This window comes from Mustelus asterias, chromosome 14 (genome assembly GCF_964213995.1).
Source record: "Mustelus asterias chromosome 14, sMusAst1.hap1.1, whole genome shotgun sequence".
Lineage (NCBI taxonomy): Eukaryota > Metazoa > Chordata > Chondrichthyes > Carcharhiniformes > Triakidae > Mustelus > Mustelus asterias.
The window spans coordinates 81,573,235-81,601,138 of NC_135814.1; the positions used below are offsets into that span (position 1 = coordinate 81,573,235).

The window sequence follows — 27,904 nt, forward strand, 5'->3', positions numbered from 1 at the left end:
TATGATAGAATTTTTTATTAAGATGGAGAGTGAAGTAGTTGATTCGGAGACTAGGGTGCTGAATCTTAATAAAGGAAACTATGGAGACATGAGGCACGAGTTGCCCTTGATAGATTTGGGAGAGTTACTTAAAGGGATGACAGTGGGTAGGCAATGGCAAACATGAATGCATGGTGCGACTGCAGCAACTGTTTATTCCTGTCTGGCACAAAAGCAAAATGGGTAAGAGGGCCAATCCATGACTTACAAAAGAAATTAGAGAGAATATCCGATCTAAGGAAGAAGTATACAGACTGGCCAAGAAAAATAATAGAACCATAGAACATTTCAGCACAGAAACAGGCCTTTTGGCCCTTCTTGCCTGTGCCGAACCATTTTTGTGACTAGTCCCACTGACCTGAACCTGGACCATATCCCTCCACATCCCTCTCATCCATGTACCTGTCCAAGTTTTTCTTAAATGTTAAAAGTGAGCCCACATTCACCACCTCATCTAGCAGCTCATTCCAAACTCCCACCACTCTCTGTGTGAAGAAGCCCTCCCTAATATTCCCTTTAAACTTTTCCCCCCTCACCCTTAACCCATGTCCTCAAGTCATTTTCTCCCCTAGCCTCAGTGGAAAAAGCCTGCTTGCATTCACTCTATCTATACCCACCATAATTTTATACACCTCTATCAAATCTCCCCTCATTCTTCTACGCTCCAGGGAATAAAGTCCTAACCTATTCAACCTTTCTCTGTAACTCAGTTTCTCAAGTCCCGGCAACATCCTTGTAAACCTTCTCTGCACTCTTTCAACCTTATTAATATCCTTCCTGTAATTAGGTGACCAAAACTGCACACAATACTCTAAATTCGGCCCCACCAACGTCTTATATAACCTCACCATAACATTCCAACTCGTTTACTCAATACTTTGATTCATAAAGGCCAATGTACCAAAAGCACTCTTTATGACCCGATCTACCTGTGATGCCACTTTTAGGGAATTATGTATCTGTATTCCCAGATCCCTCTGTTCTACTGCACTCTTCAGTGTCCTACCATTTACCTTGTATGTTCTACTTTGGTTTGGCCTTCCAAAGTGCAATACCTCACACTTGTCTGCATTAAGCTCCATCTGCCATTTTTCAGCCCATTTTTCTAGCTGGTCCAAATCCCTCTGCAAGCTTTGAAAACCTTCCTCACTGTCCACTACACCTCCAATCTTTGTATCATCAGCAAACTTGCTGATCCAATTTACCACATTATCATCCAGATCATTGATATAGATGACAAACAACAATGGACCCAACACCGATCCCTGCGGCACACCACTAGTCACAGGCCTCCACTCAGAGAAGCAATCCTCCACTACCACTCTCTGGCTTCTTCCATTGATGTGGAGATGCCGGCGTTGGACTGGGGTAAGCACAGTAAGAAGTCTCACAACACCAGGTTAAAGTCCAACAGGTTTATTTGGTAGCAAATACCATAAGCTTTCGGAGCGTGCTGCTCCTTCGTCAGATGGAGTGGTTATCTGTTCTCCAACAGTGCACAGACACAGAAATCAAGTTACAGAATCCTAATTAGAATGCAAATCTCTACAGCCAGCCAGGTCTTAAAAGGTACAGATAATGTGGTTGGAGGGAACATTAAACACAGGTTAAAGAGATGTGTATTGTCTCCAGCTGTTCTGTCTGCACTGTTGGAGAACAGATAACCACTCCATCTGACGAAGGAGCAGCACGCTCCGAAAGCTTATGGTATTTGCTACCAAATAAACCTGTTATACTTTAACCTGGTGTTGTGAGACTTCTTACTGTTCTTCCATTGAGCCAATGTCAAATCCAATTTACTACCTCTCCATGTATACCTAGCGACTGAACCTTCCTGACTAACCTCCCATGCAGGACCTTGTCAAAGGCCTTACTGACAACATGTAGACAACATCCACTGCCTTCCCTTCATCCACTTTCCTGGTAACCTCCTCGAAAAACTCTAGTAGATTGGTTAAACATGACCTACCATGCACAAAGCCATGTTGACACTCCCTAATAAGTCCCTGTCTATCCAAATATTTGTAGATCCTATCTCTTAATACTCCTTCCAATAATTTACCTACTACTGACGTCAAACTTACCGGCCTATAATTTCCCGCATTACTTTTTGAGCCTTTTTTAAACAACGGAACAACATGAGCTATCCTCCAATCATCCGGCACCTCACCCGTGGATACCGACATTTTAAATATATCTGCCAGGGCCCCTGCAACTTCAACACTAGTCTCCTTCAAGGTCTGAGGGAATACCCTGTCCGGTCCTGGGGATTTATCTACTCTGATTTGCTTCAAGACAGCAAGCACCTCCTCCCCTTTAATCTGTATAGGTTCCATGACCTCCCTACTTGTTTGCCTTATTTCCATAGACTCCATGCCAGTTTCCTCAGTAAATACGGATGCAAAAAACCCATTTAATATCTCCCCCATTTCTTTTGGTTCCATAACATAGCCGACCACTCTGATCTTCAAGAGGACCAATTTTATCCCTTACTGTCCTTTTGCTCTTAATATACCTGTAGAAGCGCTTAGGATTATCCTTCACCTTGTCTGCCAAAGCAACCTCATGTCTTCTTTTAGCCCTCCTGATTACTTTCTTAAGTAGTTTCTTGCACTTTTTATATTCCTCAAGCGTCTTATTTGCTCCCTGTTGCCTATACATGTCATACATCTCTCTCTTCTTCTTTATCAGAGTTCCAATATCCCTCGAGAACTAAGGTTCCTTATTCTTATTCACTTTGCCTTTAATCCTGACAGGAACATACAAACTCTGCACTCTCAAAATTTCTCCTTTTAAGGCCTCCCACTTACCATTCACATCCTTGCCAGAGAACAGCCTGTCCCAATCCATGCTTTTTAGATCCTTTCTCATTTCTTCAAATTTGGCCTTTTTCCAGTTTAGAACCTCAACTCGAGGACCAGATCTATCTGTATCCATGATCAACTTGAAACTAATGGCGTTATGATCACTGGAACCAAAGTGTTCCCCAACACACACTTCTGTCACTTGTCCTAACTCGTTTCCTAATAGGAGATCTAATGTTGCATCCTCTCTAGTTGGTACCTCTATATATTGATTTAGAAAATTTTCCTGAGCATATTTTACAAACTCTAACCCGTCTAGTCCTTTAACAGTATGGGAGTCCCAATCTATATGTGGAAAATTTAAATCCCCTACTATCACAACTTTATGTTTCCTGCAGTTGTCTACTATCTCTTGGCAGATTTGCTCCTCCAATTCTCGCTGACTATTGGGTGGTCTATAATACAACCCCATTAATGTGGTCATACCTTTCCTGTTTCTCAGCTCCACCCATATGGCCTCGGTAGACAAGCCCTCTAATCTGTCCTGCCTGAGCACTGCTGTAACATTTTCCCTGACTAGCAATGCCACCCCCCTACCCTTCATCTCTCTGCCTCTATCACGTCTGAAACATCGGAACCCTGGAACATTGAGCTGCAGTCCTGCCCCTCCTGTAGCCAAGTTTCACTAATGGCTATAATGTCATAGTTCCATGTGTCGATTCACGCCCTCAGCTCGTCTGCCTTCCCCACAATACCCCTGGCATTGAAATAGACACACCTCAGATTATTACCACCACACACAACCCTTCTATTTGTGATTTTGCATGAACTATTAACATCATTTATTTTCACTGATTTATTTTCATAGATCTGAGGAATGGGAGCAGTTTAGAATTCAGCAAAGAAGGACCAAGGGATTCATCAAGAAGGGGAAAATACAGTACGAAAGTAAGCTTACAGGGAACATAAAGACTGACACTAAGGGCCCGATTTTACCACCAATTTGCGCCCGTTTTCAGGCGCGAAATCACGGTAAATTCGGGCGTCGGGCCTTTAACGCAATCTGCACTCGAATCCGAGCAAATCGCGACTTTACCGACACCCGATTCGGGCGCGGATCCGGTCCACGCCCAAATTGGGCGGCCCGACGATTTAAATGCATTAGCATGCATTTAAATCGATTTAATGAACCGTGCGCACAACTCTACCACCAAATCCCACTTTACCACCGCGCGGCCCGATCCGGATCCACGCTTTTAGCGACCTGCTAAATAAAAATCCGAAGCGGATTTCTATTCTGCAGGGGAACCTCTGAAGCTCTCTCTGCCCTTGTGAAGTCAGTCTGCAGTCACCATCCTTCTCGACCATCCTTCTCAGAGCGCCCCGATATCCAGCCCATGCCCCCCAGCAGTGGCAATCCCTCCACCCCCCCCACCCTGGCAGACCCCCCAGCTAACCACCTTGGCAGACCAACCCCTCCCCTGGAGGCAGATCCCCCCGACGGGAGGCAGACCCCCCTGGCAGAGCACCCCACCCCCTGCTGACACCCGCCCCACCCCGGGATCAGACCCCCCCTGGGAGGCAGGCCCCCCTTGGCAGACCACACCCCCAACCTGCCTCGATCGCTGGTCTCCCTCCACCATCCTTCTCGACCATCTTCAGTCCTTCGAGAGCCTGTAGCACCTTCCTGGCCACAGACTTGGAGCCACGGCTAAAGTGACCTGGCTTCACACCGTTCCGCTGGCGGCCGCCGGAGGAGGGGGGTGGGCTCAGATGGATCTCTGGTTGGGGGGGAGGGGAAGGAGGGGGCCCAGATGGATCTCTGGTTGGGGGGGCGGAGGAGGGGGCTCAGATGGATCTCTGGTTGGGGGGGTCTGCTGAGGGGGGCCTGCCTCCCAGGGGGGTCTGTATTATTAAACTGGCCAAAAGGTAGGTGTCCTGGGTCATGTGACCTTGCTCCTCCACAAAAACTTCAGAAGGGATGTTTATCTAATGTCTGGAATAGGGGGCATAACTCAAAAGACTGAACGCACATATATCACAGCGTGAAAAGCCAGCATTCTTTTAGATGAAATATACAGTCACCATAGACTTTTCTTCAACTGCAGTAATGACTGAAGTGGCCAACATAGGACCAGCTGGAAGAGAGCTGACAGCCTCCAGTGTAAAGTGCAGCAAGACATTTCAGAGTCCAGTGAATGGTGAGATTTTTGTTTCAGCATCAAAGGCAAAAAAGATAATTTATTGACCAAATTCAGTTGTTCCAGATGAGACTCGACGGTTTCCAGGCAGCTGGACAGAGATATTGGTTCAGGATGGATCAGTGGGAGCACTGACTGACAGACTAGTCCATGGAAATCTTTCGGCACCCACTCATTATCTGTGTTTAACAACACAGATTTGTGGCATCATGGAAATATTAAAAGTTACTTCTGATCAGCAAGAATGATGCAAATTGCAACTGTAGTTACATACATGCAGCTGTGTTTATTGCTTCTGAGTGGTTTGCACAGGAACAGGTTATATTTTTAAACTAACAAATAATTGTCATTCTGAGTGAGAAATCTACTCGCAGGTATGATTTTAAGTCAATGCATCATTTCTACTCCTCAGATCTGCGATCTGACACGGGCGCGCTTTTTCAGATTTTTTTCGAATTGCGTATGCGCAGTTCAGAGCACCGATCGTTCCGGCAGCGCTAAGCCCCGCCCACTGTGCGGATTGGACTGGAGCCAGCAAAAAGCGTATGGGCGCGCTGGAAAGCGGATTTCAAGCTCGGATCTGTACTACGCCCAGATTTGGCACTTAGAATCAAAATGGTAAAATCGAGCCCTAAGAGTTTCTATAGATACGTGAAGAGAAAGAGGTTGGTCAAGACAAATGTAGGTCCCCTACAGACAGAAACAGAGGAATGTATAATAAGGGACAAATAATTGGCAACTGAATACATACTTCGGTTCTTTACAAAAGAGGACACAAATAAGATACCATAAATGTTGTAGAATGCAAGACTTAGTGAGAAGGAAGAATTGAGGGAGATCAATATTAGTCGAGAAATGCTGCTGGGAAAATTGATGGGATTAAAGGCGGATAAATCCCCAGGGCCTGAAAATCTACATCCCAGAGTACCTAAGAAAGTGGCTCTAGCAATAGTGGATGCATTGGAGGTAATCTCCCAGGACTCTATAGACTCTGGAACAGTCCCTGTAGATTGGAGGGTAGCTAATGTCACTCCAATACTCAAAAAGGGAGGTAGACAGAAAACAGGGAAATATAGACCAGTAAGCCTAAAACTGGTAGTGAGGAAAATTCTCGAAACTATTATCAAGGACTTTATAGCGGAGCATTTAGAAAGCAGTGACAGGATCAGACAGAGTCAGTATAGATTTATGAAGGGGAAGTCATGCTTGACAAATCTGTTGGAATTCTTTGAAGATGTAACTACTTGAGTTGACAAGGGGGAGCCAGTCGCTGTAGTATATTTGGACTTTCAGAGAGTGTTTGACAAAGTCCCGCACAAGAGATTATCATGCAAGATTAAAGCGCATGGGATTGGGAGAAATGTATTGAGATGGATAGAAAACTGGTTGGCAGAGAGGAAACAAAGAGTAAGAATTAATGTGTCCTTTTCAAATTGGCAGACAGTAACTGGTGGAGTGCCACTGGGATCAGTGCTGGGACCCCAGCTATTCTCAATATATATTAATGACTTAGATGAGGGAACAAAATGTAAAATCTCAAAGTTTGCAGATGATACCAAGTTGGTTGGGAGGTTGAACTGTGATGAGGATGCAGAGATCCTTCAGCATGATCAGGATAGGTTGGGTGATTGGGCAAATCAATGGCCGATGCAGTGTAATTTGGATAAATGTGAGGTTATTTACTTTGGAACAAAAACAAGAAGGCAGATTACTAAGTAAATGGCTGTAAATTGGGAGAGGGGCGCATGCAACAGGAGCAGGGATGTGTTGCTGCAAATATACAGGGGCTTGGTGAGGCCACACCTCGAATATTGTGTGCAGTTTTGGTCTCCTTTTCTGAGAAAGAATGTTCTTGCTCTCGAGGGAGTGCAGCGAAGGTTTACCAGACTGATTCCAAGGATGGCGGGACTGATGTATGAGGAAAGATTGACTAGGTTAGGATTGTTTCCGCTGGAGTTCAGATGAATGAGGGGGGGAAATCTCAGAGACTTATAAAATTCCAACAGGACTAGACAGGGTAGATGCAGGGAGGATGTTCCCGATGGTGGGTGTGTCCAGAACCAGGGGCCACAGTCTGAGGATTCGGGGTCGACCATTTGGGATGGAGATGAGGAGACATTTCTTCACCCAAAGAGTGGTGAACCTATGGAATTCGTTACCACAGGAAGTAGTTGATGCTAAAACATTGATTGTATTCAAGAGGCGGCTAGATATAGCACTTGGGGAGAAAGCAGAATTAGGCTATTGAGTTGGACGATCACCCATGATCGTGATGAATGGCAGTGGATCAGGCGCGAAGGGCCAAATGGCCTCCTCCTGCTCCTATCTTTATGTTTCTCAATGTGTGGTTCTGCATTTCTATTTTTATCAGGATTAATATTTTCTTTTGTTCTGCTACCAAAATAATAGTCTTATTTTTTCTATTCACTCTTTAGTTCCTAGTGATTTTAATTATCCTGTCGGCTTATTGATATTTCTTTTTCACCTTTGGTGAATGCATTAAGGTGAACTGTGGGATACAGAACTTACCCTGAGGAAAATAATAAGTGATTTTTTTTATTTGCAGACTCACTGTCAGTCTAATTGAACCACTCATTTCTTCCCACCAGGTCTATTTTATATCAGTTGATTTCAGTGCAAGAAAGGAAGCAAACATGTGACTCAATCCCAAGAACTTTTCCCATTGATGTTTAATGATAAGAGCCCATATGGAGTATTGTGTGCAATTCCGATAATCTCATCTAAGATGTTCCATTGCTGTTGCCCTTGCCCATGTACACAGACAAGCAGTGAAGGTGATTCGAGGTAGAATTTAAGTCAGAAGAAACTGTTAAAAATTTCCTTAGATATTTGAAAAAACGCAGAGAGTTCAGAAAAATATGGTTCCAGTGATAAGTGGATACATTGGACAAAGATGAAGGGTATATTTAATAAATGTTCAAAATCGTGAGGATCTGGGCAGAATAGATAGAACTATTCCAATTGGTAAAAGGATCAAGAACGAGAGGGCACCATTTAACGGTGTTTGACAAAAGAACCAAGTGCAATGTGAGAAAAATCTGTTTTATGCAACAAGTGGTTAGGATTTATATTGCACTACTTGAGAGGTTAGTCGAAAAAGATTCAATCAAGGCTTTCAAAAGGATAAGCACCTGAAGAGAAAAATAAATTGCAGGACTTCAGGGAAAGGGCTGAGGAGTAGAACTAATTGAGTTGCTCTTGCAGGGACCTGAGTGAGGCAAGGTAGGATGAATGGCCTCCTTCCGTGCTCTTATCATTCTGTAATTCATAGAATCATAGAAACCCTACAGTGCAGAAGGAGGCCATTCGGCCCATCGAGTCTGCACCGACCACAATCCCACCCAGGCCCTACCCCCACATATTTACCCGCTAATCCCTCTAACCTACACACCTCAGGACTCCAAGGGGCAATTTTTAACCTGGCCAATCCACCTAACCCGCACATCTTTGGACTGTGGGAGGAAACCGGAGCACCCGGAGGAAACCCACGCAGACACGAGGAGAATGTGCAAACTCCACACAGACAGTGACCCGAGCCGGGAATCGAACCCGGGACCCTGGAGCTGTGAAGCAGCAGTGCTAACCACTGTGCTACCGTGCCGCCCCATGATATAGTTAATGCACAAGAGGTTATCATAGAAATCATAGAAACCCTACAGTACAGAAAGAGGCCATTCGGCCCATCGAGTCTGCACCGACCACAATCCCACCCAGGCCCTACCCCCATATCCCCACATCTTTAACCGCTAATCCCTCTAACCTACACATCTCAGGACACTAAGGGCAATTTTTAGCATGGCCAATCAACCTAACCCGCACATCTTTGGACTGTGGGAGGAAACCGGAGCACCCGGAGGAAACCCACGCAGACACGAAGAGAATGTGCAAACTCCACACAGACAGTGACCCGAGCCGGGAATCGAACCCAGGACCCTGGAGCTGTGAAGCAGCAGTGCTAACCACTGTGCTACCGTGCCGCCCATGAGGCACATAAGGATGGGGGTTGTTTTATTTGAAACTTATCTTTTAATAAATATCTCCTTGTGGTTGAATTTTAATATCATGGATTTTATTTCACCTGAACCAATACTTATTATGTATGCTTTATATACTTTCAATGATACAACCTATGTCCTATCTATTGTCTCTTTGTAACAGGTCTAGACATGATATGGCCTAGATAAAGAGAGAACCTACCAATGGGAAGTTTGAGTTTCTTCCTCAGAGAGATTCTTCTGGATCGTGACCGTGAGTGTCTGTCTGTAGTGGTTCCAGAATGAGCTGTTGTGCATTCAGAGGTGTCTTGCTCAGATTGGCTGCTTGTATCACTTGCAGCACTTTGCGATTTAAACATTTTGCGCCAAAAGTCTTTTCGGCCCAAAAGTGCTCCTGGAATTTGTTCTTCACTGTTAATTTAAGAAATACAAACAATAATCTGTTGACAAAAGCTTCACTGAAACAATTACATTTTAAACTATGAAAGACAACAGTACATTCAAATGCTAGAACCTTTTGTGTTACCATCGTGCATTACATGCAAAAAGCTCAATCATGTAAAACACTTACGACATCTTCGACTAAATTCACTGGAACGCAAAACTGGATTTGAGGCACAATTAACCAGTATCCATTCAAAGTGATGCAGGCTAGAAGCGCTGCTGGATGTTTGCTCACCTCAGGAGGGGGTTAAATTTGTGTGAAGCTCACCTGCGATACTTAAAACCAGTCTACAATTCTCAAAAGAATCATAGAATCCCTATAGTGTAAAAAGAGGCCATTCGGCCCATCAAGCCTGCACCGTCAAAAATCCCTCCCAGGCCGTATTCCCGTAACCCCACATATTTACCCTACTAATCTCCCTGATGCTAAGGGGCTATTGAGCATGGCCAATCCACCTAGCCCACACATCTTTGGACAGTGGGAGGAAACTGGAGCACTCAGAGGAAACCCACACAGACACGGGGAGAACATGCAAACTCCACACAGTGACCCGATGCCGGAATTGAACCTGCATCCCTGGTGCTGTGAGGCAGCAGTGCTAACCATTGTGTCACCATGCCACCCCCAATAACAGCAAAAGGAAAGGAGATCAAAGGGCCCCAAGGCCTGAAGTGAGATCAGGAGGCCGCCAAGGCCTGGAGCGGGATCAAGAGTGGGGAGAGTTATAGAACAAAGAGATCTAAGTGTACAGGTTCATAGCTCTTTGAAAGTGGAGTCACAGGTGGACAGAGTGGTGAAGAAGGAATTCAGCATGGTTGGTTTCATTGGTCAGAACATTGAATACAGGATTTGGGACGTCTTGTTGAAGTTCTACGAGACATTGATAAGGCCACACTTGGAATAATGCGTACAGTTCTGGTCACTCTATTATAGAAAGATTATTATTAGATTAGAAAGAGTGCTGAAAAGATTTACTAGTATACTATCAGTACTTGATGGGTTGAGTTATAAGGAGAGACTGGATAGGCTAGGATTGTTTTCCCTGGCGGGGTGATCTTATAGGGGTCTATGAAATAATGAGGGGCATAGATAAGCTAGATAGTCAACATCTTCTCCCAAAGGTACGGGAGTCTAAAACTAGAGGGCATAGGTTTAAGGTGAGAGGGGAGAGATACAAAAGGATCCAGAGGGGCAATTTTTTCACAGAGGGTGGTGAGTATCTGGAACAAGCTGCCAGAGGTAGTAGTAGAGGCAGTACAATTTTGTCTTTTAAAAAGTATTTCGACAGTTATATGGGTAAGATTGGTACAGAGGGATATGGGCCAAACGTGGGCAATTGGGATTAGCTCAATGGTTAAAACCTGGGTGGCATGGACAAATTGGGCCGAAGGGACAGTTTCCATGCTGTAAACCTCTTTGATTCTAAGAGGGGGAAAATGTTTGGAAGGGAGTGAGGGGTAAAGGCTGGAGGGAAGGAGGGAATTTGGTGGGGGAAGAGCCTAAAGGGGGTGTTCAGAGGTGCAGGGGCTGAAGGGAGGGGGGGTTTGGAGGAATGAGCATTGGAGGGGAGAGGCTAGAGGAATGAGGGTTTCGAGGGGAGAGGATCAAAGAGGCTGGTGGGAAGGGGGAGAGTCTGAAGACTGGAGAGAGATGGTGTGGGAGAGTGGGGGGTGGGGGGGGGGAGGGGGGTAAGAGTTAGAGACTGGAGGTGGGGGGAGAGTTTAGACCCTAAGACCTAGGGTGGGAGGGTGAGATTTTAAATCCTGAGACCTGAGGAGTGGGTGGGTGGAAAGTAGACCCTAAGACTAAAATAAATTCAGAACTGATGAGGATCAGGCAGTGCTCTGCAGCATGTACTGTACAGTGGAACAATTTTTTGGACAAAACAAAAAACTGAAGAATTTCAGATATTATTTAAGCAATTCATTTCCTTGTCTTTTCATTGCAGGTTGCTGAGCACATTTGATTGCTTTGAGCATGCAGGGTTTCTATTGTTACAAGCTCAGTTGTTGCAACTATTGGACGGGAAGGTCCTAGATGGAACTATGGCTCAAAAGACCATAACTTTAACTTTAACAAGGTAAAAATATTTATTAAACATGAAACTTTTGATTACAACACAATACCCTTTCATTCCATTTATCATCATAGATGTACGCAGATTTTGAGGAAAACACAGGTTACAAAATATATCTTATGCTATAATTTCTCAGCAAACACGCACAGTCCCTCTAACCCAACAGGCTAACTGTGGTCAGATGCCCACCCCCTCAGAAAACAAGTGGCAAATGCCACTCAGTCGAATTTCTGTCGATTTCTCCTGAAATCCCTCCAGATGGTTATTACACTGTGAGCCAACTGATCTCACTGGAGTCTGGCTTCTGCATGAGCGCTTCTAAACTCTACTCTCAAGAAGATTTGCCTTAGAATCCTCTTTGAAATAATGCATTCCCTCAATTGTTTCTAGCAATGATCTGCTTCCAGGATTTCCAACTCTGTTTTCAGTATTTCTTTGTCTTGAATAGACATGTGCATTCAAACTTCCATACAATCTCTCAGGTAGTCAGCCACCAATTGCTTGACAAATTCTTCAGCTATTGTTTCACAGGTTGTAGTAATATATCACCAACCTTTGGATTACTTCAGATATCTGGTTTCTCATTCATCAACTTCATCAGGTCTGCACTTTTAAGCTCTGTCCTTAACTTGAATGAACACTTCAATTGTACACTGTCCAGTTTCTTTGTTCCTTTAACTTCAGTTTCCTGGAACTTCTCTTTTCATTCCCTGGTTTCTAGAACTAATTCTTCTTTAATTTCTGGGACTTGCTTTCTTGCCCATTACTCCATTGTTCTGCTTTTGGCAGAGCTGAGAGAACTGTTGACTCTATAGTTTTTTAGTTCTAATCTGCTATGGATTCAGTTAAACTAAACTCGCAAGATGTCTTTTCCCCTGGTTGCTAATGTGATGTTAATGTCCCTTTAAGAGTTTTTTTTAAATTCATGCTCACAGCCTTAGATGATGTCATTGGGGGGTGGAAAGGAAAAAAAACTGAGCAGGTCAGGTGACAGGAGTTCATTTTCAGTTTTGGGAGTTCGGTTTTAGAAGTAGCATCAAGCTGAAAGAGAAGTCTCTCTCTCTCCCTTTTTTTACTTGGTTATTCTGTTGCTTTTCTGAAGGGTGAAAATCTGCTGTTGTTGGGGGCTGGACCAGAGTCTCTCTGGTGTTTTGGGAAGCTGTCTTGTTTTCAAACTGTTCTGAGGCTCAAGAGCACTTGCCTGCAGAATTAACTAATGGCCTCAATCCCTGTATTAGAGCCTTAGTCTATGCTGTGTTGAACCTGTTTAAAGGGGGTTTATGGAGATTGGTTTGATTGGAACGGCTTATATATATTCATTAAGGGTTATACATTATTGTGGATTTTTATGTTTGTAATTATTAAAAGTTATTGCTAATTTTCTTTCCATACATGTTAACTATATTCTTAAATAAACTTTGTTTGATAAAAGCTCCCGAGTCAGTCTTTTGACTCACACCTGAAGTGGAACATATGCTTATCCCAGCCAAATTCAAGATGTAAAACTTAGGATTCAGGCGGGCTTCATAAAACACTTGGAGTTTCTAACCTGAACCACAACACTAAACAGCAGCTCAATCTTTCCTAAAGCTCTGGTTTGCTTTTCATATCATAAACACTCTAAGCAGAATAAAGACACAGGATAGAATTTTCCCATATTTTCTCAGAGTGTCAGACTATGACTGAAACCCAGCATGTAGTTCTCCAGCTGCGTAGCTGAGAAGTCCAGATGGTGACCTACTCGGAAAAGAAATTCAGGGGTGTGAGGTATGCCAATTTGACAGTGCCAACCTGCCTCGGGACAGTGTCAAATGACAGTGTCAGGGCACTACCCGAGCATGTCCCTTTTCCCTCCAGGGTTATACCTACCTTTGCACCCCTGAGGGGATCCTCTTGACTGATGCACATGTTTATAAAGCACCTCGCCAACATGACAACATGTCAGCGAGGTTTAGAAACATAGAAAAACTACAGCACAAAACAGGCCCTTCGGCCCCACAAGTTGTGCCAAACATATCCCTACCTTTTAGGCCTACCTATAACCCTCCATCCTATTAAGTCCCATGTACTCATCCAGGAGTCTCTTAAAAGACCCTATTGAGTTTGCCTCCACCACCACTGACGGCAGCCAGTTCCACTCGCCCACCACCCTCTGTGTGAAAAACTTCCCCCTAACGTTTCCCCTGTACCTACCCCCCAGCACCTTAAACCTGTGTCCTCTCGTAGCAGCCATTTCCACCCTGGGAAAAAGCCTCTGAGAGTCCACCCGATCTATGCCTCTCAACATCTTATATACCTCTATTAGGTCTCCTCTCATCCTACGTCTCTCCAAGGAGAAAAGACCGAGCTCCCTCAGCCTATCCTCATAAGACATGCCACTCAATCCAGGCAACATCCTTGTAAATCTCCTCTGCACCCTTTCAATCATTTCCACATCCTTCCTGTAATGAGGCGACCAGAACTGAGCACAGTACTCCAAGTGGGGTCTGATGAGGGTCTTATATAGCTGCATCATTATCCCTGGACTCCTAAATTCAATCCCTCGATTGATAAAGGCCAGCAAACCATACGCCTTCTTAACCACCTCCTCCACCTGCGGGGCCGATTTCAGAGTCCTATGGACCCGGACCCCAAGGTCCTTCTGATCCTCTACAGTACTAAGAGTCTTTCCCTTTATATTGTACTCCTTCATCCCATTTGACCTGCCAAAATGGACCACTACGCATTTATCTGGGTTGAAGTCCATCTGCCACTTCTCCGCCCAGTCTTGCATCCTATCTATGTCCCTCTGTAACTTCTGACATCCCTCCAGACTATCCACAACCCCACCAACTTTCGTGTCGTCGGCAAACTTACCAATCCATCCCTCCACTTCCTCATCCAGGTCATTTATGAAAATGACAAACAGCAAGGGTCCCAGAACAGATCCCTGGGGCACACCACTGGTGACCGACTTCCATTTGGAAAAAGACCCATCTATACCCACTCTCTGCCTCCTTTGGGCAAGCCAGTTCTGGATCCACAGGGCAGCAGCCCCTTGGATCCCATGCCCTCTCACTTTTTCGAGAAGCCTTGCATGGGGGACCTTATCAAACGCCTTGCTAAAATCCATATAAACCACATCTACCGCTTTCCCTTTGTCAATGTGTTTCGTCACATTTTCGAAGAACTCCACCAGGCTCGTAAGGCACGATCTGCCTTTGACAAAGCCATGCTGAGTATTCTTGAGCATACTAAACCTCTAAATGCTCATAAATCTTGTCCCTCAGGATCTTCTCCATCAGCTTACCAACCACTGAGGTTAGACTCACCAGTCGGTAATTACCTGGGTTATCCCTATTCCCCTTCTTGAAAATAGGAACCACATCCGCAATCCTCCAATCCTCCGGCACCTCTCCCGTCTCCATCGACGACGCAAAGATCATCGCCAGAGGCTCTGCAATCTCTTCCCTCGCATCCCACATTAACCTGGGGTACATCCCATCCGGACCCGGCGACTTATCTATCTTGATGCCATTCAAAGATTCCAGCACAACCTCTTTCTTAAAGTCCAAATACTCAATCTTTTCAGTCCACCGCAAGCCCACAGTACATCCACCCAGGATACCCCTCACATATTCAGTGAGGGGTATCCTGTGGCACAGGGCTCGGTAATGTGATTAACATGATGTAAATCTATTAAAATGAGGTTCTCATCCTTTGTGGGTGCGAACCTCATTACATCACCAGCGAGGGGCTTGGAAAATTGGGAAACAAGATTTCACCAGTGACAATCTCGTTTCCTGATTCACATGACATGGTGGCACAGTGGTTGGCACTGCTGCATCATAGCACCAGGGAACCATGTTCAATTCCTGGCTTGGGTCACTGTCTGTGTGGAGTCTGCACATTCTGCATGGGTTTCCTCCGGGTGTTCTGGTTTCCTCCCACAGTCTGAAAGACGTGCTGGTTAGGCGCATTGGCCATGCTAAATTCTCCCTCAGTGTACCCGAACAGGCGCACGAGTGTGGTGACTACGGGATTTTCACAGTAACTTCATTGCAGTGTTAATGTAAGCCTACTTGAGACACTAATAGAAATAAAAAATAAAATGAAAATAAATACACATTTTGTGCCCATGTCGCTGTTCTCGCTGATGGCGGATAGAGGCACAAAATCACCCCCACAGTATCAAATGAAACCAAAAACCCTCCATACATGCAAACACCTTTAACATAATCTAACTAATGTTTTATCCTTTCTTACACAAAAAGACTAAGTTACACCTACCTAAGTTTATATCTTATTTCTCTCACCCAAAAATACAAACATATATCACTTAAAACTACCACTACTTCCTGACAATGGGCGGAATTTTGCGATCTCATCACACCCGTTTTGCAGCAGGAAAATGTCCGAGTGCAGGCAGCAACAAGCACTATTGCAGGTGGGGGATGGGGTGGAAACTCCCTGAAGCAGCAGTACTGCAGCCTCAGGACTTGTCAAGCAGCACTGTCTGTGGTCACGACCGCATGGGTTCTAGTGTGTGTTTGAGTGTGTGGTGGGGGTGGGGGGGAGGAGGGGGGCTGTGTTGCCATTCTGGGGTCCGTGTGGGTGGGTATGGGGAGTGTGTGTTGCTGGGGCTCTGTGGGGGGTGGTGCTGAGGGGCTGTTGGGGGATAGGGGGAGTGTGTGTCGCTGGGGGTCCAAGGTGGGGTATGGGGAGTGTGGACGGGAACGGGTACTGTAGGGAGGATGAGCAAACTGACCATGGCACCGTGGTACAGGGAGCCGTTCAAGTGGGGGGGAAAAAAAAGAAATGTAATCGTAATTGGGGGTGGTATAGATGGGGGAATTGACACTGTTCTCTGTGACCAGGATCAAGAGTCCCGAAGGTTGTATTGCCTGCCTGGTACTCGGGTTTGGGATATCTCATCTGGGCTGCAGAGGAACTTGGGGTGGGAGGGTAAAGACCCAGTCGTCGTGGTCCACGTAGGTACCAATGACACAGGCAGAACAGGAACAAAGTTTCTGCTAAGGGAGTATGAACAGCTAGGAGCTAAATTAAAAAGCAGAAGCAAAAAGGTAATAATCTCTGGATTACTACCTGAGCCACAAGCTAATTGGCACAGGATCAATAGATTAAGGAGGTAAATGCATGGCTCAAACATTGTGTGGGAGGAATGGGTTTGAATTCATGGGAGATTGTCACCAGTATTGGGGAAAAGGGGACCTGTTTCAATGGGACAGTCTTCATCTGGATCGTGCTGGGACCAGAGTCCTGGCGAATTGTATAACTAGGCTATAGATAGGGCTTTAAACTAAATAGCGCAGCGTAGGGTTCAGTTGTATGGCAAATTAGAAAATCAAAGTTAAGGGAGAGGGTAGAAGTGCAGGTTAATGGAGCTGAGGGCTCAGGAGAGGTTAGTAAAGTTTCCAGATCACATAATAGAACAGAGAGGATAGAAGGCGGCAGGAATCTAACCTCAGGTCGAGCAAAAAAGGTGACAAGTATGAGAAGGGAGGTGGTCAATGCAGGACTGAGGGTGTTGTACCTAAATGCGCGCAGTATACGGAACAAGGTAAATTACCTTGTTGCGCACATTGAAATTGAACGGTACGATGTTGTGGGCATCACAGAGATGTGGTTGCAAGTGGATCAGGGCTGGGATCTAAATATCCAAGGATATGTATCCGATGGAAGGACAGGCAGATGGGCAAAGGGGGTGGGGTTGCATTGTTAGTAAGGAATGAAGTTAAATTGATAGCAAGAAGTGATATAGGATCAGAAGGCACAGAATCTCTGTGGGGAGAGTTGAGGAATCACAAAGGTAAAATCGACCCTGATGGGAGTTATGTACAGGCCCCCGAGCAGTAGTCAGGATGTGGGGCAGAAAATAAATCAGGAGAAATAAAAGGCATATAAAAAAGGTAATATTACAATAATCATGGAGGACTTCAAAATGCAGGTGGACTGGGAAAATCAGGTAGGTAGTGGATCCCAAGAAAAGGAATTTGTGGAATGTCTAAGACATGATTTTTTGGAGCAGCTAATGACAGAGCCTACTCGGGAACAGGCAATTCTGGATTTGGTGATGTGTAATGAGGCAGACTTGATTAGGGAACTTAAGGTGAAGGAACTCTTAGGGAGCAGTGACCACAGTATGATAGAATTTACCCTGCAATTTGAGAGGGAGAAGCTGGAGTCAGATGTAACGGTATTACAATTAAATAAAGACATGAGGGAGGAGCTGGCCAGAGTTGATTGGAAAGGGAGCCGAGCAGGGAAGACAGTGGAACAGCAATGCCAGGAGTCTTTGAGAATTATTCGGGAGGCACAACAGAAATTCATCCCAAGGAGGAGGATGAGGCATCCATGGCTGACGAGGGAAGTCAAGGACAACATAAAGCAAAAGAAAAAGCATACAAAGTGACAAGAATTAGTGGGAAGCCAGAGGATTGGGAAGCCTTTAAATGTGACCAATAAGGGTGAAATCTGAGTGTAAGCTAGCTCGTAATATAAAAGAAGATAGGAAGAGTTTTTTTCAATACATAAAAGATAAGAGAGAGGCAAAAATGGTAATTGGACCACTGGAAAATGAGGCTGGAGAAGTAATAATAGGAAACAAAGCAATGGCAGAAGAACTGAATTGTTACTTTGCATCAGTCTTCATGGTGGAAGACACCAGTGGGATGCCAGAGCTCCAGAAGAGTCAGGGGCATAGGTGAGTATAGTGGCCATCACTAAGGAGAAGGTTCTGGGGAAACGGAAAGGTCTGAAGGTGGATAAATCACTTGGACCAGATGGGCTACAACCCAGGATCCTAAAAGAGATAGCTGAGGAAATTGTGGAGGCATTGTGGTGATCTTTCAGGAAACACTGGAGGCGGGGGGGGTACCAGAGGACTGAAAAGGGAGGCAGCAGGCGGTAAATTATAGGCCGGCTAGCTTGACTTCGGGCATTGGCAAGATTTTAGAGTCCATTATTAAAGGTGAGATCGCAGAGTACTTGGAAGTGCATGATAAAGTAGGTCTGAGTCAGCACAGTTTTGTCAAGGGGAGGTCATGTCTGACAAATCTGTGAGAGTTCTTTGAGGAGGTAACAAGGAAGTTAAATAAAGGAGAACCAGTGGACGCGATATATTTAGATTTCCAGAAGGCATTTGACAAGATGCCGCATAGGAGACTGTTAAATAAGTTAAATGCCCATGGTGTTAAGGGTAAGATCCTGGCATGGATAGAGGATTGGCTGACTGGCAGAAGACAGAGAGTGGGGATAAAGGAGTCTTTTTCAGGATGGCAGCCAGTGACGAGTGATGTGCCTCAGGGGTTGGTGCTGTGACCACAATTTTTCACAATATACATTAACGATTTGGAGGAAGGAACTGAAGGCACTGTTACTAAGTTTGCAGATGATACAAAGATATGTAGCGGGGCAGGTAGTATTAAGTAACGGGGCTGCAGAAGAACTTGGACAGGTTAGGAGAGTGGGCAAAGAAGTGGCAGATGGAATACAATGTGGAAAAATGTGAGGATATGCACTTTGGATGGAGGAATGGAGGCATAGAATATTTTCTAAGTGGGAAAATGCTTAGGAAATCAGAAACACAAAGAGACTTGGGAGTCCTCGTTCAAGATTCTCTTGAGGTTAACGTGCAGGTTCAGTCGGCAGTTACGAAGGCAAATGCAATGTTAGTATTCATGTCAAGGGGGCGAGAATACAAGAGCAGGGATGTACTTCTGAGACTGTATACGGCTCTGGTCAGACCCCATTTGGAGTATTGTGAGCAGTTTTGGGCCCCATATCTGAGGAAGAATGTGTTGGTCTTGGAAAGGGTCCAGAGGAGGCTCAGAAGAATGATCCCTGGAATGAAGAGCTTGTCGTATAAGGAACGGTTGAGGACTCTGGGTCTGTACTCATTGGAGTTTAGAAGGATGAGGGGGGATCTTATTGAAATTTACAGGATACTGTGAGGCCTGGATGGAGTGGACGTGGAGAGGATGTTTCCACGAGTAGAAAAAACTAGAACCAGAAAGCACAACCTCTGGCTAAAGGGACGATCCTTTAAAACAGAGATGAGGAGAAATTTCTTCAGCCAGAGAGTGGTGAATCTGTGGAACTCTTTGCCGCAGAAGGCTGAAGGCCAGGTCATTGAGTGTCATTAAGACAGAGATAGTAAGGTTCTTGATTAATAAGGAGATGAGGGATAATGGGGAAAAGGCAGGAGAATGGGGATGAGAAAAAAATCAGCCATGATTGAATGGCAAAGCAGACTCGATGGGCTGGGTCGCCCAGTTCTGCTCCTATGTCTTATGGTGCTGTGTGTCTGCTGGCAGGGTGGGGGGAAGGGGGGGGGGGGGGCATGTGTTTTGGCGGGGTATGCGGAGTGTGTTTTGGAGGGGTACGGGGAGTGTGTGCTGCTGGGGCTCTGTGGGGGGGGGGGGTATGGGGAGTGTGTGTTATTGGGGGTCTGTGGGAGGGGGTATGCGGAGTGTATGGTGTTGGGGGTCTGTGGAAGTGAGTATGGGGGTTGTGTGTTGGGGTGTATGGGGAGTATGTACTGCTGGGGCTCTGTGGGGAAGGTATGGGGAGTGTGTAGAGCTGGGGGGGGGGGAGATGAGGAGCGTGTGTTGCTGGGTCTCTGTGGGGGTGGGGGTTATGGGGAGTGTGTGTTGCTAGCCTGGGGGCAAGTAGAGCTCTTCAATCTCTTCATCTGTCTCACCCCTTCCCCAAATTCCATCCCCCCCCCACTGCCCTTCAGCGTGACAAGATGGCTTTTGCAATCCAACCCATTGGTCTTGCTGTTCTCTTGGTGCTGAGGATGAGGATGAAGGATGAAGTGCGGGCAGAGGAGACCTGGACCTTACCACTTGCAGGAGTAGAGGGAGACAGCCACCAAAGGCAGATCGTGGCTGCTATTTGCCACGGGGGGGCGGGGGGGGGGGCAGTTGATGGAGGGAGTGGAGACCCGCCAGTTCCACACGCGAGTGTCCTTCAAAGCAACTGTTGGACATCGCATGCTGCCTACTGCTCCGGCTCCGAAAGGAGACAGTGCAATGCCTGTGCCATTTGTTGCAGGACCGGGAACCTTAGGGCATGGGGTGGGGGTGGGGGAGGGGGGGGGGGGGGGGGCGGTGAGGGGGAGGGGGGGGTGGGGGGGAGGGTCACCCATTCCTGGTGGCTGTGAGAGGATGGCCACCTTAAACCTTTATGCCACCTGGTCCTTCCAGACATCCAGTGGATCTCCAGTGGAGACCTTTGTGGTATTTCCCAACTACCCATCCACAAGTGTGGCAAGGAGGTCATGGTTGCCCTGTATGCCCTGTATGCCCGGCTGGCCAGTGTATTAAATTTGACCTGGATAAGGCCCAGCAGGAAGCCCAGGCTGCAGGATTTGTGGCCATTGTGGGGGTGTCAAATGTGCAGAGGGCTATAGACTGCACCCATGTCTCCATCAAGGCCCCAGTGAAGAATCCAGGAAGATTCTTGAACAGAAAGGGCTTCCATTCAATAAACGTGGAATTGCTGTGTGATCATCAGCTGAATATCATGCATGTCAACACCAGACACTCAGGCAGCGTGCAGGCCAGCTTCATATTGAGGAGTTCTGATGTCTTGGAGGTCTTTGAGGAGGAGCCCAGGGTGCAGGAATGGCTCATGGAGTACCCGCTTCAGACTTTGTTGATGATGCCTGTGCGGAGGCCTGAGACAGATGCGGAAATCCAATGCAATGAACAACAAAGAACAAACAAAGAACAGTACAGCACAGGAAACAGGCCCTTCGGCCCTCCAAGCCTGTGCCGCTCCTTGGTCCAACTAGACCAATCGTTTGTATCCCTCCATTCCCAGGCTGCTCATGTGACTATCCAGGTAAGTCTTAAACGATGTCAGCGTGCCTGCCTCCACCACCCTACTTGGCAGCGCATTCCAGGCCCCCACCACCCTCTGTGTAAAAAACGTCCCTCTGATGTCTGAGTTATACTTCGCCCCTCTCAGCTTGAGCCCGTGACCCCTCGTGATCGTCACCTCCGACCTGGGAAAAAGCTTCCCACTGTTCACCCTATCTATACCCTTCATAATCTTGTATACCTCTATTAGATCTCCCCTCATTCTCCGTCTTTCCAAGGAGAACAACCCCAGTCTACCCAATCTCTCCTCATAGCTAAGACCCTCCATACCAGGCAACATCCTGGTAAACCTTCTCTGCACTCTCTCCAATGCCTCCACGTCCTTCTGGTAGTGCGGCGACCAGAACTGGACGCAGTACTCCAAATGTGGCCTAACCAGCGTTCTATACAGCTGCATCATCAGACTCCAGCTTTTATACTCTATACCCCGTCCTATAAAGGCAAGCATACCATATGCCTTCTTCACCACCTTCTCCACCTGTGTTGCCACCTTCAAGGATTTGTGGACTTGCACACCTAGGTCCCTCTGTGTTTCTATACTCCTGATGACTCTGCCATTTATTGTATAACTCCTCCCTACATTATTTCTTCCAAAATGCATCACTTCGCATTTATCCGGATTAAACTCCATCTGCCACCTCTCCGCCCAATTTTCCAGCCTATCTATATCCTGCTGTATTGCCCGACAATGCTCTTCGCTATCCGCAATTCCAGCCAATGAGACCTATGTTGCCACCCGTTCAATAGTGGAGCAGTGCACACGGCTCCTCAAAATACGGTTCAGGTGCCTGGACCATTTTGATGGGGCCCTTCAATATAGCCCCCTGATATCGTCCTGCATTGTGGTGGTGTGCTGTGCCCCATACAACCTGGCGTAGGTTGGAGGAGGAGGAGGAAGTGGAGGACGATCAGCCGGGCAATATCTCATGGGTTCTGGGATGCCATGGCAGATGCTGTAAGTCGCTGCTAATGCATGCCACCCACTGTAGCTACTGATTTTCTCAGTAGCAGTGAATTGGGGCAATCCCCCACTGACATCAACGTGCAGGGTCCCTCCGAAAACCGTCAGGGTAAATACATTCCTGTCAGAGGCTAATTAGAGACAAGTTAGTCACAAGTGTGAGGTGAAATACATTTATTGCTGCCAATAATTGTACAGTAAAAATAAGTGAAAATATAAAAACATGTGAACATGAGACTTTAAAGTGCCTAAATGTACTGTCTATCTAGTGTTGCCCTTAGGAGCGGCACGGTGGCACAGTGGGTAGCACTGCTGCCTCACAGCACCAGGGACCTGGCCTCAGGTCACTGAGTGTGTGGAGTTTTCACGGTCTCCCTGTGTCTGCGTGGGATTCCTCCGGGTGCTCCAGTTTCCTCCCACAGTCCAAAGATGTGCGGCTTAGTTGGATTGGCCATGCTGAATTAACCCTAGTGTCAGGGGGATTAGCAGGGTAAATGTGTAGGGTTATGGGAATAGGGCCTGGGTGGGATTGTGGTCGGTGCAGACTCGATGGGCCAAATGGCCTCCTTCTGCACTGTAGGAATTCTATGATTCTATGATTCACCTGTGCCATCTTAGTGCCGTGACAACCTCATAACGTTACGTGGCCTACCACTATGTCTCAGTGTCTCCCCAGTATGTACATTGGAGGTGGATGTGGCCAGCTGTCTACTGAACCACGTGGCCTGTGGTGCCCTTGGCAAGCATCCTCTGGGGGGCCTGGACTTTGAGGGCCCTGGCCGGCTTCCAGGTGTCTGGGATGTATCCATGATACCCTCTTCATCCTGCTGCCCCGAAATGCTCTGGTGTCAGAAAGTAGTCAGAAGGTGTAGCCACAGCCGCAGTCTCCTGGGTGGAAGGCCTCGGCACGGGCTTGAGCCTGTCCTCCTCCCTCGGGGTTCCTGTGGGCCCCTGGGTCACTCCATGGGACGGTGGTGCTTATGCAGTGAGTTCCAGAAGCTCCGGCATCACCTGGCCCTGCCAGTCCCAGAAGACCACCTGCATTCTTGCCATGGTGGTCGAGCCCCCTGTGATGGCCCTCTGAGCTGGGGGCAGGAGCAAGTGTCCTCTGAGACTGAGCCACACTCTGCAGCCCCTCAGCCATGACCTTCTGTGACCGGACCACGTTCTCAAGGGATATTGCAGTAGCCCACTGCGTCTTGGCGCTGTCCCACTGGGTCCCTCCTGCAAGCTCTGCCACCTCTCAGCTATGACCCTCTGTGAGTGGGCCATGTTCTCAAAAGTTGCAGCCATAGCCCGTTGTCTCAGCACTGTCCCCCTGTGTCTCAGCACTGTCCCACTGGGTCTCAGCACTGTCCCGCTGGGTCTCAGCATTGTCCCGCTGGGTCTCAGCACTGTCCCGCTGAGTCTCAGCACTGTCCCGCTGGATCTCCTGCAAGCTCTCGAGCCTCTCAGACATGGGCCACAGAATCTCAAGAAGCCTGTTGAGGCCCTCAGCTATGGCCTGTTTTGACTTGGCCGTGGCCCTCTGGGAATTGGCCGTGGCCTGCTGTGACTCAGCCATCGCTTGGACTCTGCCACTGATGGTGAGGATCTCCTGCCCAGCCATTCCACTATGGGTGCCATCCTTGCAGTGTTGGCAAGGAACCACGCAAGACAGGCAATAGATGTTCCGCCTGAAAGCTTTGGGACTCCTCCCAGCTGCTTCACAGTTGGTCCAGTGTTGCTGTCAGTCCCTCCTGCATTCCCTGGCTCTGTTACTGCATCTCCAGCAACTGAGGGAGAAGTGATCGCAGAGGCCCAGCATGTATCCTGGGATCAGCTGAGTCCTCGCCTCTGGCAGGCCCCCGTGGGCCAGAGGCCTCAGACGTTCCCTCCTCCATCCGACGTACATCAGCAAATGTATCCTGCGCACCACAGTGCGACCCAGATGCCTCTCCACTAACTTGACCCACCAATATGAGAGTCTCTGGGATGGTGAGTTGCGAGGTGGAAGTTGTCACTAAACAGGTGCCAGCCTCAGATGATCCTTCATCCGCTTCCTCTGAGGAGTCTTCCGAGCTGTCGGGGCAGAATGGGTGGGAGCAGCAGTGGGGGCCACGATGCCAGATGGCCCGGGTGTGTCAGGGTCCCTTCCTGCAACACAGGACACAAGATTAAGTGCAAGGGAGGGAGAGGAATCTGGGCTGCATGCAACTTACTTGAGATTTCTCTAACAAGTGGAGGATTGGCAGGTGCTCACTTCTAAACTCCAGCCCAACCATGCTGGCGCTAATGGTCCACATTCCCTCCTCTCCCACAAGCTCCAGTGCCCACTCCTCAAAGGGAGTGAGGACCCAGATCTCAGGCACACCATCCCCTATCTTCACCCTCTCCCGGTGCTTATGGGTATTCTTCTCCTGTGGGGACAGAGGAACCATGTCAAATCTGATGGCACGATTCCTGCAGGGTTTGGGGGCTGGTCCTCAGAGGGAAAGTGTTGTGACACTCTTGGGTGGGAGAAGGGAGGTACTTGGGGTTCAGGGGCTGAAAAGTATGCAAGGTGCTGGGGGTGGGGGGGATCTGGGGGGTCACATAGGGAATGATGCTAGATGGGGTAAAATACTCCAACACTAGATCCTGCTGCCCAGATTCGGTCATTTAGTTTCTTGCGGCACTGCTTCCCGGTTCTCCTGGCCACTGCCCTGGCACTACCGCATGCTGCCACTGCCTCCCAGGCCGCGTTTCCATCCCTTCCTCTGGGATAACGTCCTGCTCGGGGGGGGGAAGAGGGTGTCCCACCTTGCTTCCACTGCCTCCAACAACTTGGCCAGGTCAGCAACTGAAAAATGGGGAGCTGTCTTCCTGCAGGCCATTCGTTCCTGCACTGCCTGCCTGTCTGTCCAGCCTTGGGATTTTGACGGAGCTCTCCATTGTTAGCACAGATCAGCTGCAGGCAGTTTGGGTGAGTCACACGCCCGTTAGAGTATTCCAGCGAGTTTAAAGCAGTTTGCCTTGTTACCATGAAGGGGAAGCCAAGTCAGCATTTGCAGGTGTGCTGATGGAGATTGGGGGATGGGGGGAGTTGGGGAGCGGGGGGGGGGGGGGGGGGTGGCAGGCTGGATCAGGCCCAATGGGGTTTCTGTCAGGAGAGCTTTTTTTTCCGGTTTTCCTATGCATGCGTGGTTTGTGGCTTTGATCTGAGATGCTGGCTGTCTGGTGGCCCTGCCCACTGCCTCTAGCAGCTGGAAATGGTCTAGCCCATATTTAAAAAACTAAGTACATAAAATTAGGAGTGAAAACTCACTGGAGAAACAGATCAACAACTCTCCCGTTTTCATGCTAGCTGGACAGTTAGAAAAAATCTCGTAAAATTCCATCCGATATGCATGACTGCACTGGATAGCTTTGAGTGTACTATAAAATTTGATGTCATATTCATTTAAAATTCAAACTTTTGATGTCACATTGTAATTGAGTGCATTGAGTACTCTTGAAAGCAAAAATGATGTTAAAATTTGTGGGTAGGGTATGTAGCAAGACCTGACAATATTCAGACTTGGGTTGATAAGTGGCAAGTAGCATTGGCACTACAAAAGTGCCAGGCATTGACCATCACCAAAAAGAGAGAATCTAACCATCTCCTCTCTGGTACTTAATGGCATTATCAGCACTGAATCCTCCACTAAAATATCCTGGGGGTTACCATTGACCAGAAACTGAACTGGACATGCCATATAAATACTGTTAAAAGAGCAGGTCAGAGGCTGGGAATTCTATGGAGAGTAACTCACCTTCTGACACCACAAAGCCTGTTGACCATTTACAAGCCGCATGTGAGAAGTGTTATTCCCACTTGTCAGAATGAGTGCAGCTCCAACAACATTTCAAGAAGCTTGACACCATCAGGATAAAGCAGCCTGCATGATTGGCTCCCCATCCACACCTAAAATCCAAATATCCTAACTCAATCTAACACACAATCTAACTGCCAATGCTGCCAGTTTCACACTCACCTCGCTTCCTCCGTAAACCTCCAACTATTCATCCATGGCAGGCACATCACCCAAGCACAGCAAAATTCTTCCCTCCATCCATAAGGGCAAGGTCGCACATAATGGAAGGGAGCTGAGCAGAGTCCATGGGAGACAGGATGCCTGAGGCCTATGGGGAAGATGGCCTTCTGTTGCTTTGCAACAGAGTCCATACCATCCTGTACCACTGAGAACAGATAACATGATGGAGTGTTCCTGCTTAATGACCCTTCTCAACTCACAGCTCAGCCTTTTCTTGCCACCTAGCATGATGAACAAGCTGCAGGTAGCATGGCTTCTTGTTTCCCATTCCAACCTCCTTTGTTTGCTTGTGAGCTCATAGCATATAAAGCTACAGACCAAGTGCTGGAAAATGGGATTAGGATAGGTGTTTGATGTCAAATGCAGACACAAGGGGCTGAAGGGCCTCTTTCTGTGATGTAAAACTCTATGGCTCACTGGAGGGAAAGGTTGCAAGCCAGGCCTGCTCCAAGGGACTCAGATAAAGATGTCTTCTATCATTGTGAAGGAACATAGAGGAGTCAGGCTCTAATTTGCAGAGAGCATCATGCAAAGTTTGCTCTCTCTGCAGCCTCCATCTCCTTGCCATGCTACTGTCTCAAAGCAAACCTTTATGTGGTTGGGTCACTTGATCTTCTATCCTCCCTGCTACATAATCCAGGAACTCAACCCAATGCCTCAAAGAACATTCCACAGTAAATCTAGACAATTTGCAATTACAGAAGTTCTTTAGTTTACCTTATCTGCAAGTTGGGATCCTTTGCATAATGTTAACGCAGAGCCCTTCCTGCAGTGAACACCTGATCCTTGTTGAGTGACAGGCAAATTTATTCAATGAACCTGTATGGTCCAAATAGGGACAATGGGCATCACATCAGCTGGTAGGGCTGTGTAATATTAAGATAGCACCAGTTCAACTGCTTCCAATAATGCAGGACATCCTCACACAGGTACTGTGCTCAAGATGGTGTGCGACACCAGAAGTGGCTATCAGCAAAGTATGCAACCCCAAGAGGTCGACCGGTTTCTGTACCATTGGCTCCAGTGCCACTACCATGAGATATAAGTATCTCCAAAAGAATCTTTCTGAAGCTGTAATGAACTAATCACATATTATGCTCAACTCTCTCTGGTGATAAATGCAAAATGCACTGTTTTTACTTCATTTCACAAAGAGTTGAAGTCCCTCAGTGGACAAACAAATCTGCCTACTTTCGGAGGATCACAGTTAGGCAATGATTATCAATAACCCCACAATGGAAACTAGGATCCACTTCTTGAGACATGTGGAACTATCTTAGGAAATAATAAACTCATGTATGATTAGCAGTTGAAATGCAAGCCTGGAAATTGTTGTGAGCAATGTTACAGGATTTTTCCTTTTTGTTCTTGGGATGTGAGCAATATTCCTAGTTTGCCACTGGCTCATTCCAATCTGCA

General features: G+C 47.0%; 1 protein-coding gene across 1 annotated transcript in view; it reads right to left on the reverse strand.

Moving 5' to 3' along the window:
* Positions 1-27,904, reverse strand: part of unc80 (unc-80 homolog (C. elegans)) — a 505,340-nt gene that overhangs the window by 337,234 nt on the left and 140,202 nt on the right. Inside the window, exon 19 of the mRNA XM_078227718.1 lies at positions 9,263-9,471. Within this exon, the coding sequence (XP_078083844.1) occupies positions 9,263-9,471 (209 nt within the window). The remainder of the gene's footprint in view (positions 1-9,262; positions 9,472-27,904) is intronic.